Genomic DNA, 14,480 nt, shown 5'->3' on the forward strand with positions numbered 1-14,480 from the left:
GAAAACCTGGAACTGGAATCCGGCCGTCGGATGAGGGGTGGTGGGGAAAATCTACTGCAATCTTCCTGGGTTTAGAGACTCTAGTTCCCATCATCCCCTACCACCTTGGCTCCATTAAATCGGATCATGGCTCGGGAGGTGGGGGGGAATACTGGACCTGGATATTTCGGTTTGGATTGGACTTCCTTCATGCTGGGCCCTGAGGGAATCAAGACCCTTCTGGGTTTGGGACTATAGTTCCCATCATCCCCTGGCTTTATATGCATTATATCAAAACAAGGAATTTATATGGATATATATATTAGATTTCTGTTTTGACTATAGTGTAAAGCCACCCACAGGTTTGAATGGCGAGATGGGCAATATATGAATTTAATAAATAAAAATAGATAAAATTACATCTTCAGCATCAGATCCTTTCTATCCGCAGTATTTTAATTTGCTTTGGGGGGGCGTTTTTTTTTTAAAGGCTTCACACGTGTTAAATGTGTAGAATTAAACTGCAAAAAAATACACAAAAGCATCACACAAAAACTGGCTTTGCCAATTCTTCACTTTCTAAGCGGTTTAAGGGGGTGATTTTAATCAGAATTATAACAAAATGTCTCCCTCAGCTCCTTTGGTGGTGCCGACAATGGACCTGTGAAGAAACCACCTTAAGTTCAAGCCTGATTGTGATGGTTTGAGTTCAACATGACAAGGAAATCCACTGTAGGCCCCGATTATGGTTCAGTCCATAACTTAGATAAGAGCTTTAACATAGAGCTGAGGAAGCTTCTTGGATGAGAAGCAAAACATCTTCAAAACAAAAACCAGAAAGTGCAATTGAAAAAAAGCACCTTCAGACCTAACAACCATCTCTGAGGTACCAGGTTGGTAGAACGCCCTTTTATATGATCTGTGAGGGTTGAATGCCTTTCGCTTTCAGCCAATGGGAAGGCGGCCTTGGGCAACCAGGTGGCTATTGGTCTTTCTGGGGGCCCAAGGGCCAATCGTCTCGCCAGATAAGAGAGCCAATGGAGAAGAGAAGTCTGAACCCGGGCCACCAATTAGGTAAGTTGCTGGCGTGGGGTAGGTGGGGGGGGTAGGTGGGGGAGATGGTATATAAAGGGGTCAGCTTGCCTGCAGGAGCCTCAGAAGAGCTGGAAGTCAGAAGAAGAGGGAAGACAAGGGAAGACTAGAAGGCAGAAGAGGACTTAGAGAAGAGGAAGCTCTGGAGCTGAACAATAAGAAGGGACCTATGGGTCATCTGTGGCAATGCTGAGGAAGAATGGGAAGAAGGCAAAGCAACACCACCAACTCTAATCCCTGAAGAAAGGGGAGAAGTCACTCTAGGTGTTTGAGCTCCATTTTAAACTTGGCCTGGAGCTGATAAGAGGAGCATTGGCTACTGTGAGGACCAGAAGGAAAACTTGACTAGGGGAACATCTCATTGGCTCAGCTTTTTAAAGCTTAAATGCCTCTGCTCCTATTACCATAAACTGGCCATCTATTCTTCTTTGAAGTCCCATTTTTTCCTCTATAAGTTTTAGTGAAATAAAAAGTCACGCTAAGAAAATGTATTTTGTATTAGTGGTGGGTACAAGGAGAGATCAAAGTGGAAAAGATGAACAAATTGTGACCTTTTTATATCCAGTAAGGGTTTTTCTAAAGGAGGGAAAACAAGGCATTATTTCTACATCAGCCCCATAAGTTTACAAATTTCTGAAAAAGTTTCTAAGTCTTTTTTCCCACTGGTTTTTTTACACACACACACACACACACACACGTGTCCTTTAGAACTCCCATAAAGCTCAATATAAGACTTGGCTCCAAAAACTATTTAGGTATTCATAGAAATGCTTTGCAATAGGAAACTACCAAGTCACAGCAGCAAAAAAAAAAATCCATTTTATTGTTAATTCTTACTTTCCTGAGTTGGAAGAACTTTGTGAAAGTTTTGCCTCTTAAGCTGAACATCACACAACCGGTTTAGGGATCACCCAGAAAATGGTAAAGATTTTTTTTTTGCTTCAAAATTTGCCTCTCAAAAAGGGACTGGCTTCTGCTGGCAGATCAAAAAAGCCAGTTTGAGAAACCTGTATCTCACTATTTCTCAAATATAAGTCTGCATTTGTTATTTCATACCCAAATCAATCACTCATTTAACCTCAATTTACTTCTCAAACGTTATGCTTAAATCAGGGATGGTAAGTAAAGGGCTGTTTCACTAAAACCACCAACAGGAACAGCTTGGGACCTGTTTAGGTAAATGCAAATCCCTCTGAGCAAAATAGCATTTAATTTCATGAGAATCATTTTAGTTGCCAGTTCTTAAATACGTCTATAACCCTCTTCTAAAACTCTGAAACATAAAGCTGTATCAACCTGGCAGGTTATTTCATTCATGACGAAGCACCCTTTGACGTATCATAGCCACAGTAAATAAATGTATAGGCTATAAATTAGTGCACATGAATCACACCTGAGCTATTCTGGTATTGGTACCAAGGACCCATTTTTTAAGCTTAGCTAAATCCAAGTTTCTCCGTAAAGTTCTAAGGTCAGGATCTTATATCCTTATCCCCAAATATCTGCTCCCAATTTCCTATTTGAATCAGAATAGAGGTGCCCTCCCAAATAAGACTATTGCACTCTTCAAAACTGTACAGGAATATCATTGTAAAAGCATTGTATGTGCCTATAATGGCTACCTATAAGCAACTCAGAGGCTTCTAAAAAAGGAATTGCAATTCGAAGAGAAAACCTGCCTCCAATGCAAGTCAAACCTGGTTTAACAGGCATCCCAGAATATATATATATATATACTGTATATATAACCATTAAAACCAAACACGAAAAACAAACATTTCCTTTCGTAAGCTGGTACTAAAATTAAATTCATCAGGCTTGCAACGAGGCAGCGGTCAGGCCAATTCAAAATGTTTTCTTGCCTGGGGCAGAAGTGGCTTCGTAGCTTAGCGTCCGAGCATTCGTTTCAGGCTTGAATTTCGTGTTTTTGAAAGTGACCAGAAAGACAAGTTGCTTTTAACTCAAAGTCCAGCCTCCAAAGAACACAGCCTCGTCCCTGGCTCTTCGAACCTCTTTTCTAAAATCAAAATAAATCCGTATCTCCATCTTGCTGCTTTGAGATTCGTGATTTGGTTCTATTCCAGTCCAACGCGCAGAACTACACTGCTTTAAATCAAAACAGCTTTTCCTAGGCGAGGCAAAACCTTGATCCCTCCCCCCGCCCCCGAGACTCAGCACCGTGCCCAGCTGGCTGCCTCCCCCTGCCCGATGGCATCCTCCACGCGCCGGTACCAAGGCTGGATCTTGGTATGCTCCATCACATCTCCAAAAGCCTCCAAGCCTTCCATGACCCTTAGGACTCCATAGACTGCCTGGGTAGAGAAAAAAAAAGCAGAAAATCAGCAGCAAAGCACAATATCAACTCGTAAGATATTTCTATGGTCCTTTTAGAGTTGCCATTAGAATGGGAGGGGGGAGCAGTATTCAGCAGCTTGCAAACCGAAACTGCAATTCCATAAATGTTTTCAAAGATGGTAACTAGGTGACCGAAGTTTCTGCCGTGCAAAATTCTAACGGGAGAGCATGATTGATGATTTTGGGCTATGGATGTGTCCCATTGGAGAATATGAATTAGGATACGGGGGAAAACCAGGGTCAAGGGTGACAATGAATGAGGTGTATCAGAGTCGGCTACACCCAGGCAGTGCTGGCATGTTAACTCCCAATAAATCCTTTGGAAGTTTTGGAAGTTTGGCTCAAGACTTGTGAATTAGGAAAGCCAAAGGAGCGCTCCAAACGGGCCAGGCCACGAATCCCCGCGACACCCTCGGTTTCAATCAGCCATGGCGTCATCTCTTTACCAAATCGGCGAGGTTAGGGTGGTCTCCTCCCATGAACTTCCGGTGCTTGCCAACAGCCTTCATCCAATCATCAACCGCCTCATACAAGTCTTGCCGAACATCGTCCCGCATATGGTGTCTGGATCGAAAGCAAAGATCCGAGTGAGAGATCTGTTCTTCTATCTATAGAAGAAGCGTCCAACCTTGGCCCGTGGACTTCAACTCCCAGAATCCCCCAGCCAGCATGGAAGGAAGGAAAAAGTTTAGGAAGGGCTCCATTAGGGGCTATCTTGGGGTGCCCAACCTTGGCCACCTTAAGACCTCGTGGACTTCAACTCCCAGAATCCCCCAGCCAGCATGGAAGGAAGGAAAAAGGCTTGGGAAGGGCTGGGTTAGGAGCTATATCAGGGTGTCCAACCTTGGCCACCTTAAGACACATGGACCAACTCCCAGAATTCCCTAGGCAGCATGGAATTCTGGGGAGTTGGTCCACAGGTCTTCAAGTGGTCAAGTTGGACATTACTGATCTGCAGTCTGACCTGGGCATTCAGGAAGCACCAACCTTTTCTTCAGCCTCTTGCTGACAAAGAACATGGCAGCCGCCCCCACGTATTTGGCAAAAAAGCCTTCCACCAAGCCAAACTTCCCTTCCCGCACGATGTAGTCGAAGGAGGCCAGGGATTCCCCCGGCGTGCGGTAAACGTTGGGGGAGATCAAGTGGACCAGCCGATCGTCCACCCACTTCCGCCATTTCATTTCTTCCCTGGGAAAAAAAAAACAGCAGGAAGTGAGAGAGTCCCCCCTGCGTGGCAAGCAGGAAGAATATTGTGGCCCGCCAGCGGCTAGCGGAGCTGGCAACAGAGTGGGACAGTGAGAAGGTTGGGGAGGAACAAGGGCCAGTCCTGGAGGCTGAGGAAGGCTCTGCGTCAGAGGCAGAGATTGGGCCGGGGCAGGCTGGCAGTCGTCAGCTGCCTTCGGGCTCAGATAGCAGTGAGGCAGAGGAACAGCTGGAGCCGGTTCCCAGCCTGCGCATGCACAGAGCTGTCAAAAGAAAAAATACGAACTAAGGGTTGACGTGGGAATCAGGCCACAGGTGGACAATGAATGGCCTCTCCCAGAGGGATTAAAAGAGGAGCAAAAGGGGAGGGGGCTTTTGCAGGAAACAATTCCTTCGTTGCCGCAGTGTGAAGATCTGTCTGTGCATCTCAGAGACTCTGTGCAGAGTCCTTCCTTGTCAGCACTGCGTTTGGAAATATTTACTTGGCAGTTCTCCAGGCTAGATAAGGTCTGTGTTTATAATTAGACCCTGGAAAGACTCAACAAGACTCCCCATCAAAAAAAAAAAGATTTCTTTTTTTAAAAAAAGGTAGACAGGCCTTTTTTTAACAGCAATCTGGGCAGAAAGACGCATCTAAAAACCACAGTGGGTTCCTCTGGATTTTTTGCACCTTCCTCCTCCTAAGTTCAACTTTGCAAACTTCACTGCCCCTCCAAAACCCTCCAAGTGAGATCCACTTACTTCCTTGCTTCCTCGACAGGATAAACGCAGAGAGCTTCCTTGCTGTCCAGCATCAACCAATACTTGTTCCCAAAGTCGTTCACTTCCTTCCCTTCGCTATTTATGGCTTTTATGGAAGGGTAGTAAGAGGCAATTTCTTCCAAGCTCTTCCTAGAAGAATTATGTCCCTGTCAATTGCAGGCTCAGATCTTTCCTTCATAATAACAGTTACACTTGTAAGCCGCCCAGAATCGCTGTATACGGCACGGATCATCATCTTTTAACAACCCTACATAACCCCTTGCATAGAGGTGGAGTCTAGGCAAGTGGATGGAGCTGAGCGTTTAATAGCCGGATGCCCTTCCTGTCCCCAATGAGGAGGGTATTTTTTTCAGCAGATAAATTCTCATTGTGTCCAGAGAGACCAATATCTGCCTCTACCTGGGATTGAACTCACAGCCTTCCAATTGTGAAGCGAGAACTCCATATTTAGGCCACCATACATAAGATAAGATAAGATAAGATAAGATAAGATAAGATAAGATAAGATAAGATAAGATAAGTTAAGTTAAGTTAAGTTAAGTTAAGTTAAGTTAAGTTAAGTTAAGTTAAGTTAAGTTAAGTTAAGTTAAGTTAAGTTAAGTTAAGTAAAGTAAAGTAAAGTAAAGTAAAGTAAAGTAAAGTAAAGTAAAGTAACAAGAATTGTCTAGAGACACCGGTTTATTTTATTTTATTATATTTCTCTCCCATCCATCTCCCCAACAAGGTAACTGGGCAGTTTACAAATTATAGGAACAAGCAAAAAGCTGTCGAAAGATTAAAACAGCCTTAAAAACTGTGCTGAAACCCCATCAACATATAGCCAGAAATATTCCTGTTAGGTACAACTGCAGAAATTTATAATAAAGGGAATACACGTCTAATATTACATGTGTTAACAGCAGTGGGAATTGTATTTGCACAATATTGGAAAAATGAAGATACTCCTACAGGTGAAAAGATAATTAGAAAAATCTTAAAGATTGTGCAGAGAAGGATAGATTGACATTATAAATCAAAGACAAGGAACAAACAGAATATTTTATAACATGGGACTTGCTTTATCAGTGGCTGGATAAAACAGGTAGAAGTTAGAAGATAACTGATTACTGTTATGTAAAAGTAAATGATGAAAGGTTATTATTATATATAAGCAAATATTACCATTATCATCATCATCATTATTTTCACTAGCATAATTATGATGATTCTGTATAAGAAAATGGACTCGGCACTACACTGTTGATTAAGCACTTATGTATATTAAAGGGAAAAAAGTATAAATAATTTTTTGAAAGACCAGGTAGCCAGAAATACATACATTTTCTGTTGCACCGTTTTTGTTTTGCAAATCCCAAACAGGAAATCCCTACAACCCAAAACCGCAATTAAATGAAGAGAAAAGAGATGGGCCAAAAAGGTAACCAGCTTCCTAGTTTCCCCTTTCTTTCCACTTCCTACGCATTTCTCTTTTTTCTGGAATACCAACTGCAAGACCAGGAAACAAGTCGAGTTGCCGACTCCTTAAAACCTCTCAACGTGAAAATAGAAACCGAAACTCATTGGGGGTGGGAGGACAATAAGAGGAAGGATTTTCCTCCTCCCCCCCCCCTAAAAAAAGGCAGAAAAATGATCGTTTACCTGGATATAAGGTAGCTTTTAATGGCGCTGATGATCACGGAAGAGTCATTCAGTTGCTGGGGAAAAAAGAGAATTAGTGGTTAAGCATCAATAAAGCAGAATGCAAAACCTTTTTCTCACACTAAGCTCAGCTTTAATGTTTTGTTTTGATCTACACCGTCATGGGTTAAATTCATTTAAACGCGGCCTGATGAAATGTGGGAGGAGGGGAAGCTGCCAACGTGAAATCATTCGGACGACCTGGAGAAATTTGTTAAGCGTGAGAACAATTAATCAATACAGGTAGTGCTTGACTGTTGTGGCTCGCAGGTAGCCTATGCAGACGGCAGTGGAATTGGACAGTGTGCACAGAGCTGCCAGAAGGCGACAGCAGCTGAAACAAAAGGGGCGACTCGGGAGTAAGGCTGGGAGGTGATTGCCCCTCCCATAAGGTATAAAGGACAGGGCAAAGGGACAGGAACCTTTGCAGGAAGCAACATCGTTCACTCTGTTTGGATTAAACCTAGAAGCTCTGCGTGTAAAAGTGCTGGTAATGAGTCTCAAACAGTCCCTCGAGATAAGCACCCACCTTTCTTTTCTGTGAAGTGCTGCCAATAGCAGAAGTGTCAAATGAACTAGAAAAAAAAAAACCCACCGAAGTACAAAGAGCTTCAAGAATGAATCTGAACCGAACGACTTTGCTTCCTGCAAAGGTTTCTCTACCTTTGCCTGTCCTTTATCCCGTATGGGAGGGGCAACCCTCTCCCGGCCTTACTCTCTTGTAACTCAAGGACTACCTGTAGAATATCTTTTCTCCAGAGATTGTGGGTGCTCTGTCCTTGGAGGCTTTTAAAAGGAGCCTGGACTTGATCAGGATGGTATAAATGTCTCCTGCCTTGAACAGGCAGGGGTTGGACTAGAAGACCTCCAAGGTCCCTTCCAACTCTGTTATTCTGTTAAAATAATCTGACTAAAGAGCAGGCAAGCCCTGTGTGCCCCCAAAACACAATATATTTACCTCTATCAGATGGGGGTGGTGGTGAATAAATCTGAAATCAATATAATCATATTTATTTGGTTGAGGTCAGCAAAATTGAAAACCAAAACAAACCAGGGTGAAGTAAATAAACACAATAGATAAAAAAACAGTCAGAGGATTCAAAAATTCGATTACAGAATCAAAAGTTGTTTACATACACCAATATTATTGTAGATATTTCTAACAACTTTCAGAGAATCTGTAAACGCCACCTTCAGTACACACACACACACACACTTACCTGCTCTCCCATCGTGTAAACAAGGGCAAGAGCTGCTCCATACTAAGCATTTTGTTATTATGGACGCTATTATTTACTACTACTAGTAGCAATAATATTTTTTAACACTATGGTAAACTGAGATAATTCCTGTCTATTGCTGGTACGTGAACGTAATAGAAGTTTACTTATTTAAAGAGGGATTGGCCAATTTGGAAACTCACCAGAGCACTTTCCGTATCGATGAGAAGAATGGGGACCTTTCTGTAGGAGGAAAATTTGATTTCTTTTCTCATGACTGGGTTCACCTCCACAATGTCGTACGGCAGCCGGTGGTAATCCAGGAAAGCTCGGACTTTGCTGCAGAATGGGCAGGTTTTATACTGGTAGAGCGTCAGGTGGAGATGGCTATCCGGCAGGATCTAGAAGGGAATTCAAGATATATCCAGCTTCAGGCTATTTGCTGGCAAGCCTTCTCCCCAGAATGCAAACACAACAGCCCAGGAGAGAGAAAAAACACCACCACCACACAACCACCCAAGTTGCTCCTTCCCTATTCCAACCTCAAAAACCTCTTTTTGCAAATTCTGTCAGCTAAGCTCTGATTAGCTGACATTAAGAGTTTCTCGCCTGCTCCAGAGGGTGAACGTCATTGCTCAGAGGATCACGGGTTGCCCTCTCCCCTCTTTGGAAGAGCTTTAGAGCTCCCGCTGCCTTAAGAAAGTTCAAAACATTCTCAAAGATCCATTTCATCTTGGGAACCCTGTTTTTGAACTATTACCATCTGGCAGACGGTACAGGACAATAACAAAAACAAGGACAAATAGGCTGAAAACAGCTTCTACCCCAGGCCAGTAACTCTATTGAATTCTACTGTATATTGTATTGTTAATGCAATATCAGGGGTTTTCCATTCAAATCAAATCAAACCTTTATTAATACACAATATGTATACAATGAAATTAAGCGAGCCTCCCTTGGTGCAGCTCCTCACCCCAAACACAAAATACATCTAAATAACTGCAAAAGAATCCCTAAAAACCCAAATAAGTAATAACACACATTCCCACATACCAGGGGAAACTTGACCGCTTTAAGACTTGTGGACTTCAACTCCCAAAATTTCTCCTCCAGTCATGTTAGCTCAGAAATTCTGGGAGTTGAAGTCCACCAGTCTTAAAACTTGCCAAATGTGAAGACCCTTGCCATATACCTATATGTAGGATGTGTGTCTGTGTTTTATTTTTATTTTTATTATTACCTTTATTGTCAAGAGTAGAACATGTATACAATGAGATTGGCTGAGCCGTCCTTCGTGCACACACATCCCCAACACATATAATTTATAATGTACAGTGAGGGTGGCGTTTAATTTTGTCCCAGATGCAATGACAATAAACTTAATTTTTGTTTTAAAGCCCTGTGGACTTCAACTCCCAGAATTCCTCCGCTTGCATGCATGCACGGCAGTTCTGGGAGTTGAAGTCCAGGCAGCTTAAAGGGGCCGGCTTGAGATTCAACCTTGAAGCAAGGCTCAGCAAAAAAAAAAATTAAATTAAAATTAAATTGCATTTGGAGGGGAGGGTCTTAAGGAACAAAGCCACTAGTGGCGGCTGCTTTGGGGGGGTCCTGGGGATCCAGGGGTTGCAAGGCCCCCCAATCCTCCCTCCGCAAGTACCCAGGAGGGTCCTCAACCCGTTGCGCCCCATGCAATCCTCTCCTCCGCTCCCGCCCCCCCGTTGGGTGTTGCAATGGTTGCATTTGCAAAATTGCAACGATCCCAGTGCAGAGCAGAGGTTTGCACATCTGGCTTCACACACATAGAATCCTTCCTCTTCCTGGCTTTTACCCCGTCCCGGTGTTGGTCGGCCAGCTGTTCCTCGGCTCCGAAGCGGCGGTGCAAAATCCGGCCGGTGCCCACCGCGGCTCCCAGTGCGAAGGCGGCCCCCAGCAAGGCCCTGGAGGAAGGCCAGCTCCAGCCACGCCCGGGGCTCCCGGAGGAGGAGGAGGAGAAGCCGGACCGGGGCAGCCGCCACGCGTTTCTGCTCCCCAGGCCGGCCCAGCCGCTACAGGCAACCCGCGCCAACGCCATCTTTCGCCTTTTGCAAAAAGGGAGCGGGCGGGCGCCAGGGGAAACCCGGCTGACGGGGGAATGGGAGGGGAGCTTTGAAAATCAATGCAAAAACCCGGTTGGGTTTAGAGATCCCTTTCCCCGCAAAGCGGCCGGCCCCGGGGAATTGTAACCCGACACGCGTTTGCATTCTCACGTGCAGCGGCTCTCTTGCGCTGGAGGGTCGATCCCTTGCGCCTTTGGTTTTTTTGGGGGGGTTAATGCAAAGCGTGCTCTGCAAGAGCCCCCTCCCTTCGCTAAAGCGACGCTTCCCCGTTTTGCACGGGTGTGCGTGCGTGCTGAGCCAGGCTGTCGTGTGAACGCGGGCCCGCTTGGTATCCAGGGCTTGCCTGGGGTCGGAGCTTTGCCCAGCGAGCGGGTTTGCAGGGAGGAAGCCTCGAAGGGAGAAGCTCCCTCCCTTGATTTTCCCCCTTCTCGGCGGAAACCCGCTCCCCCCCCTCCATTTTTTGCTTTTATTCCTCCATCTGCAGCATAGATATAAATCGCCCGCCCGCGTCCTTTCAGACCAGCGTCCTGCCTAGGAACCATAAACTTTACACCAAGCGAAGGGGCGGGGTTTCTTAAAGGCGCAGGCCCTGACCTTCGAAGGAGGTCAATTGCTAGTCAATTTCACCGCTCCTTTGCAAAAGGGCCGTTGATGATCCTTCATTAATTAAAGGGAGGGGGTTTGAATAAATCTTTTGCTTGCTGGGTGCTTCCTCCCTAAATTCCCCCAATTATTTCCCCCCAATTAACAAATAAAAATTAATTTAAATTAATTTAAAAAGGGTCATCGACGATCCTTCATTAATTAAAGGGAGGGGGTTTGACTAAGTCTTTTTTGCTTGCTGGGTGCTTCCTCCCTAAATTAACCCCACCCTTTCCCCCAATTAATAAGTAAAAATTAATTTAAATTTAAAGAGGGTCATCGATGATCCTTCATTAATTAGAGGGGGTTGAATAAATCTTCCCCCCTCCAATTAAATTCTACAGATCGTTGTGCATAATCAACCACTATGAATGCAATGGAGGCATTGCTGCCTTTTAACATTAAATTAATAATGTCTTGGGTTGAAGGGTCGCGGTTATTAAATATCTGGAGGTGGTTTGGCCCCCCCAAAAAAATAACCTGGGGCCAGGGGGCGGGGCTTAGCCGGGAGGGGCGGGGCCTGGCCCTTTGCAGTCTTGTCTCTGCGCTCCATCCGGGAAGCGGGGGGCGGGGCTTAGCCGGCAGGGGGCGGGGCCTTGTCTCCGCCTTCCATCCGGGGGCGGGGCTTAGCTGGCTCTTCCCCAGCTGGGATGTCGGGACCGAACGGGGAGCCGCAGCTCCATCTGGGGCGGGGCGGCGAGGAAGAGGAGGACGGGGAAGAGGAGGAAGGCTTCGGAGAGGCAGGTAACCTTGAGGTCCCTTTGCAAGGGCAGATCTCCCCCCCCCTCCCCCCAGTGGATCCCTCTCTAAGGCGGGTGGGGGGGAGAGGCGGTGGATCTCCCTTTGCTTTTCTCCCCCCCCCCGGGGGGGCGGGGATCGCTGGGGATCAAAGCCGGGAGGGAGCTGCAGCTTTTGCAACCTGCCTGGCAGCTTCCGAAGGGATAACAGGAGTTGGAAGGGACCCTTGGAGGTCATCTAGTCCCACCCCCTCTTGCTCGAGCAGGAGAGGTTTGCAACGGGAATGAATGAATGAACGGACCTGGGTTTCGGCCTCTTCAACCTGTGGAAGGGGCTGGGGGCGTGAGCCTTGAACCTGGCAAGGGGGAGATCATCTCAAAAGATTGCAAGCTAAGAGAGAGGCTTTAAAAATGGAATCATCTGGTCAGAAGGGACCTCGGAGGTCGTCTAGTCCAGCCCCTGTTCAAACTGGGGAACCTTCCTACTGTCCTGGTCAAATGAGTGTCCGTCCGGTCTTCTTTTTGAAAACCTCTGCCCCAACCCCAGGTAGCAAGGTTAAAATAAATATACTGATTTATTTATTGCAGTGACTTCTCTGGTTATTTTATACCCTGTTTTTAATGTGTGGTTTTTAATGTTTACTATGCTGTAAGCATGGCCAGGGGTTGTTTGTAAGGAGATGGGAGGCCAATAAACTTAAGAATGAAATAATTAATTAAAAGAATTAATAATTAAGTGGCATAGATTATGTTCCCTAGTTTGGGTCATAAAAACATCTGCAAGAAAATCCCCACAGAGCCCCAAGGACCCTACAGTCCTCCTCCTCTTCCTCCTCCTCCCCACACCCCTTCTGGCACTGAAGATGTTCCCTAGTTGGCTCATAAAACGTCCACAAGAAAACCCCCAAGCTCCCTACAGTCCCCCTTCTCTTCTTCCTCCTCCCCACACCCCTTCTAGCACTGAAGATGTTCCCTAGTTGGGTAATCAAACATCTGCAAGAAAACCCTTCACTCAGAACCCAGAACCCCACTGTCCTCCTTCTCCGCCTCTTCCTCCTCTCCCCTTCCTCCTCTTCCCCCCTTTCTCCTCCTCCTCACCCCCTTCTAGCACTGAAGATGTTCCCTAGTTGGGTAATCAAACGTCTGCAAGGAAACCCCTCACTCAGAGAGAACCAAGGGCCCCACAGCCCTCCTTCTCTGCCTCTTCCTCCTCTACCCTTCCTCCTCCTCCTTCCCACACTCCTTCTAGCACTGAAGATGTTCTCTAGTTGGGTCATAAAACGTCTGCAAGAAAAAAAAAGCCCCAGCTCAGAGCCCCAAGGACTCCCTCTCATTTCAACCCCCAGCTACGAATAACCCTCCTTGATGAATTAAAAGAACCAGGGAAGAAATGGGTGGCTTCCCTTTGGATCTTTTTGAAAGCACTTTGGATTTTTTTCTTTTTTCCCCCTCCTTCCCTTCCCTGGACAGAATACGCCGCCATCAACCACATGCTGGACCAGATCAACTCCTGCCTGGATCACTTGGAGGAGAAAAACGATCACCTGAACACCCGGCTGAAGGAGCTGCTGGAATCGAACCGGCAAACTCGCCTGGAGTTCCAACAGCAGCAGCAACAACTCGGCCAGGATGGAAAACCCCGGAAAGACCAGCCGGATTCTTAAGGGTCGAAAATCAACTTTTGAGACTTTTAAATTAGGAGGTTGCAGCTTCTCTGGCCAATGAGGTTTGCGACCAGATCCTCTTAAATCCGGCTTTAAAAATAATAATTGCAAAATCTCGTGGCTGATCGGGGAGATCCCCATACTGCAAATCTTGTTCGTGCATCTAAGCAAGGTTTTTTTTTTAAAAAAAAAATATGCTGTGGTTGTGGGAATTGTCACGGGAAGAGGTAGTGAGTGTTTTCCATTGACTTCCATTGAGCGGCCATTTTGGGGTGTAAAAATCTGATTTACGACCATTTTTTCCACCCTTACGACCACTGCAGTAGTTAGGAGATTAAAATTCAGAGGCTTGGTCGCAGAGTCTGACATGTTGATCCCCGTTTGAAACAAAGTCGGCGGGGGAAGCCACTTTAGAATCTGGTTACTGACTTAACAGCGGCAGTGATTCATGTAATAACTTGGCAAAAAAGATCGGAAAAATGGGGTAAAATATTCTGAGCTGTCTCGCTTAGCAACGGAAATTTTGTTGTGGTCGTAAGCCCTGTAATTGCAAACCTCTCTTTATTTGGATAATTGGATAGAATGCTAGCATTGCTGGGAATGTCTAGCATAGCTTAAACCAGAATGGGTCTGATTCAAAAGACCAACGTTGAGAGGCAAAACAAGCTACCTTCTGCCCCTGAATGTTTGCAAAACATTCTGTTTCTTTAACCATGGTTTACCACTCCCAGCTGAGTCTGTTGCACAAACCCTGGAAAACACTTTCTTGCAATTAACTTAGTTAAATCATGGCCTGAGCTTGGTCACTAATTAAACAATGAACAGTGTACAAAATGTCTCAGATTGTCTTTCGTGTTTCAAAGTTTTCTTTTTCTTACCTTTCTTTTTTTCCTTCCTTTTTTCTTTTCCTTTCTTTTCCTTCCTTTTTTGTTTTCTCTTCCTCCCTCCCTTTGTTCTTTTGTTTCTTTTCCTTCCTTTCTTTTTTCTTCCTTCCTTCCTTTTTCTTGGTTTTCATTTCCTTCCTTTTTCTCTTACTTCCTTTTTCTTTTCCTT

The 14,480-nt window shown here is 45.3% G+C and overlaps 2 protein-coding genes across 2 annotated transcripts; one reads left to right on the top strand and one right to left on the bottom strand.

Annotated features, from left to right (window-relative positions):
• Nucleotides 1-1,750: 1,750 nt before the first annotated feature.
• On the bottom strand, nt 1,751-10,385 carry PTGES2 (prostaglandin E synthase 2). Its single transcript, XM_026712229.2, has 7 exons — nt 10,117-10,385; nt 8,492-8,689; nt 7,030-7,085; nt 5,371-5,520; nt 4,414-4,614; nt 3,873-3,990; nt 1,751-3,383 (listed from the first exon to the last, which is right to left on the bottom strand). The coding sequence occupies exons 1-7, from the start codon at nt 10,357-10,359 to the stop codon at nt 3,243-3,245; spliced, it is 1,107 nt and encodes a 368-aa protein (XP_026568014.2). The 5' UTR covers nt 10,360-10,385; the 3' UTR covers nt 1,751-3,242.
• A 1,130-nt stretch (nt 10,386-11,515) lies between these two features.
• Nucleotides 11,516-14,261, top strand: BBLN (bublin coiled coil protein). Its single transcript, XM_026712508.2, has 2 exons — nt 11,516-11,770; nt 13,234-14,261. Exons 1-2 carry the CDS (start codon nt 11,677-11,679, stop codon nt 13,425-13,427), a joined length of 288 nt encoding a protein of 95 aa, XP_026568293.2. The 5' UTR covers nt 11,516-11,676; the 3' UTR covers nt 13,428-14,261.
• Nucleotides 14,262-14,480: the final 219 nt, after the last annotated feature.

Source organism: Pseudonaja textilis, chromosome 17 (genome assembly GCF_049901715.1).
Source record: "Pseudonaja textilis isolate UNSWEBS1 chromosome 17, rPseTex1.2, whole genome shotgun sequence".
NCBI lineage: Eukaryota > Metazoa > Chordata > Lepidosauria > Squamata > Elapidae > Pseudonaja > Pseudonaja textilis.

Coding starts and splice junctions, on each gene's coding strand:
- PTGES2 (XM_026712229.2), bottom strand. CDS start 10,359: ATGGCGTTGGCGCGGGTTGCCTGTAGCGGCTGGGCCGGCCTGGGGAGC. Junction 8,690..10,116: donor CCGACCAACACCGGGACGGG/GTAAAAGCCAGG, acceptor ATTCCCTTCTAG/ATCCTGCCGGATAGCCATCT. Junction 3,991..4,413: donor AGCAAGAGGCTGAAGAAAAG/GTTGGTGCTTCC, acceptor CTTTCGATCCAG/ACACCATATGCGGGACGATG.
- BBLN (XM_026712508.2), top strand. CDS start 11,677: ATGTCGGGACCGAACGGGGAGCCGCAGCTCCATCTGGGGCGGGGCGGC. Junction 11,771..13,233: donor GGAAGGCTTCGGAGAGGCAG/GTAACCTTGAGG, acceptor TTCCCTGGACAG/AATACGCCGCCATCAACCAC.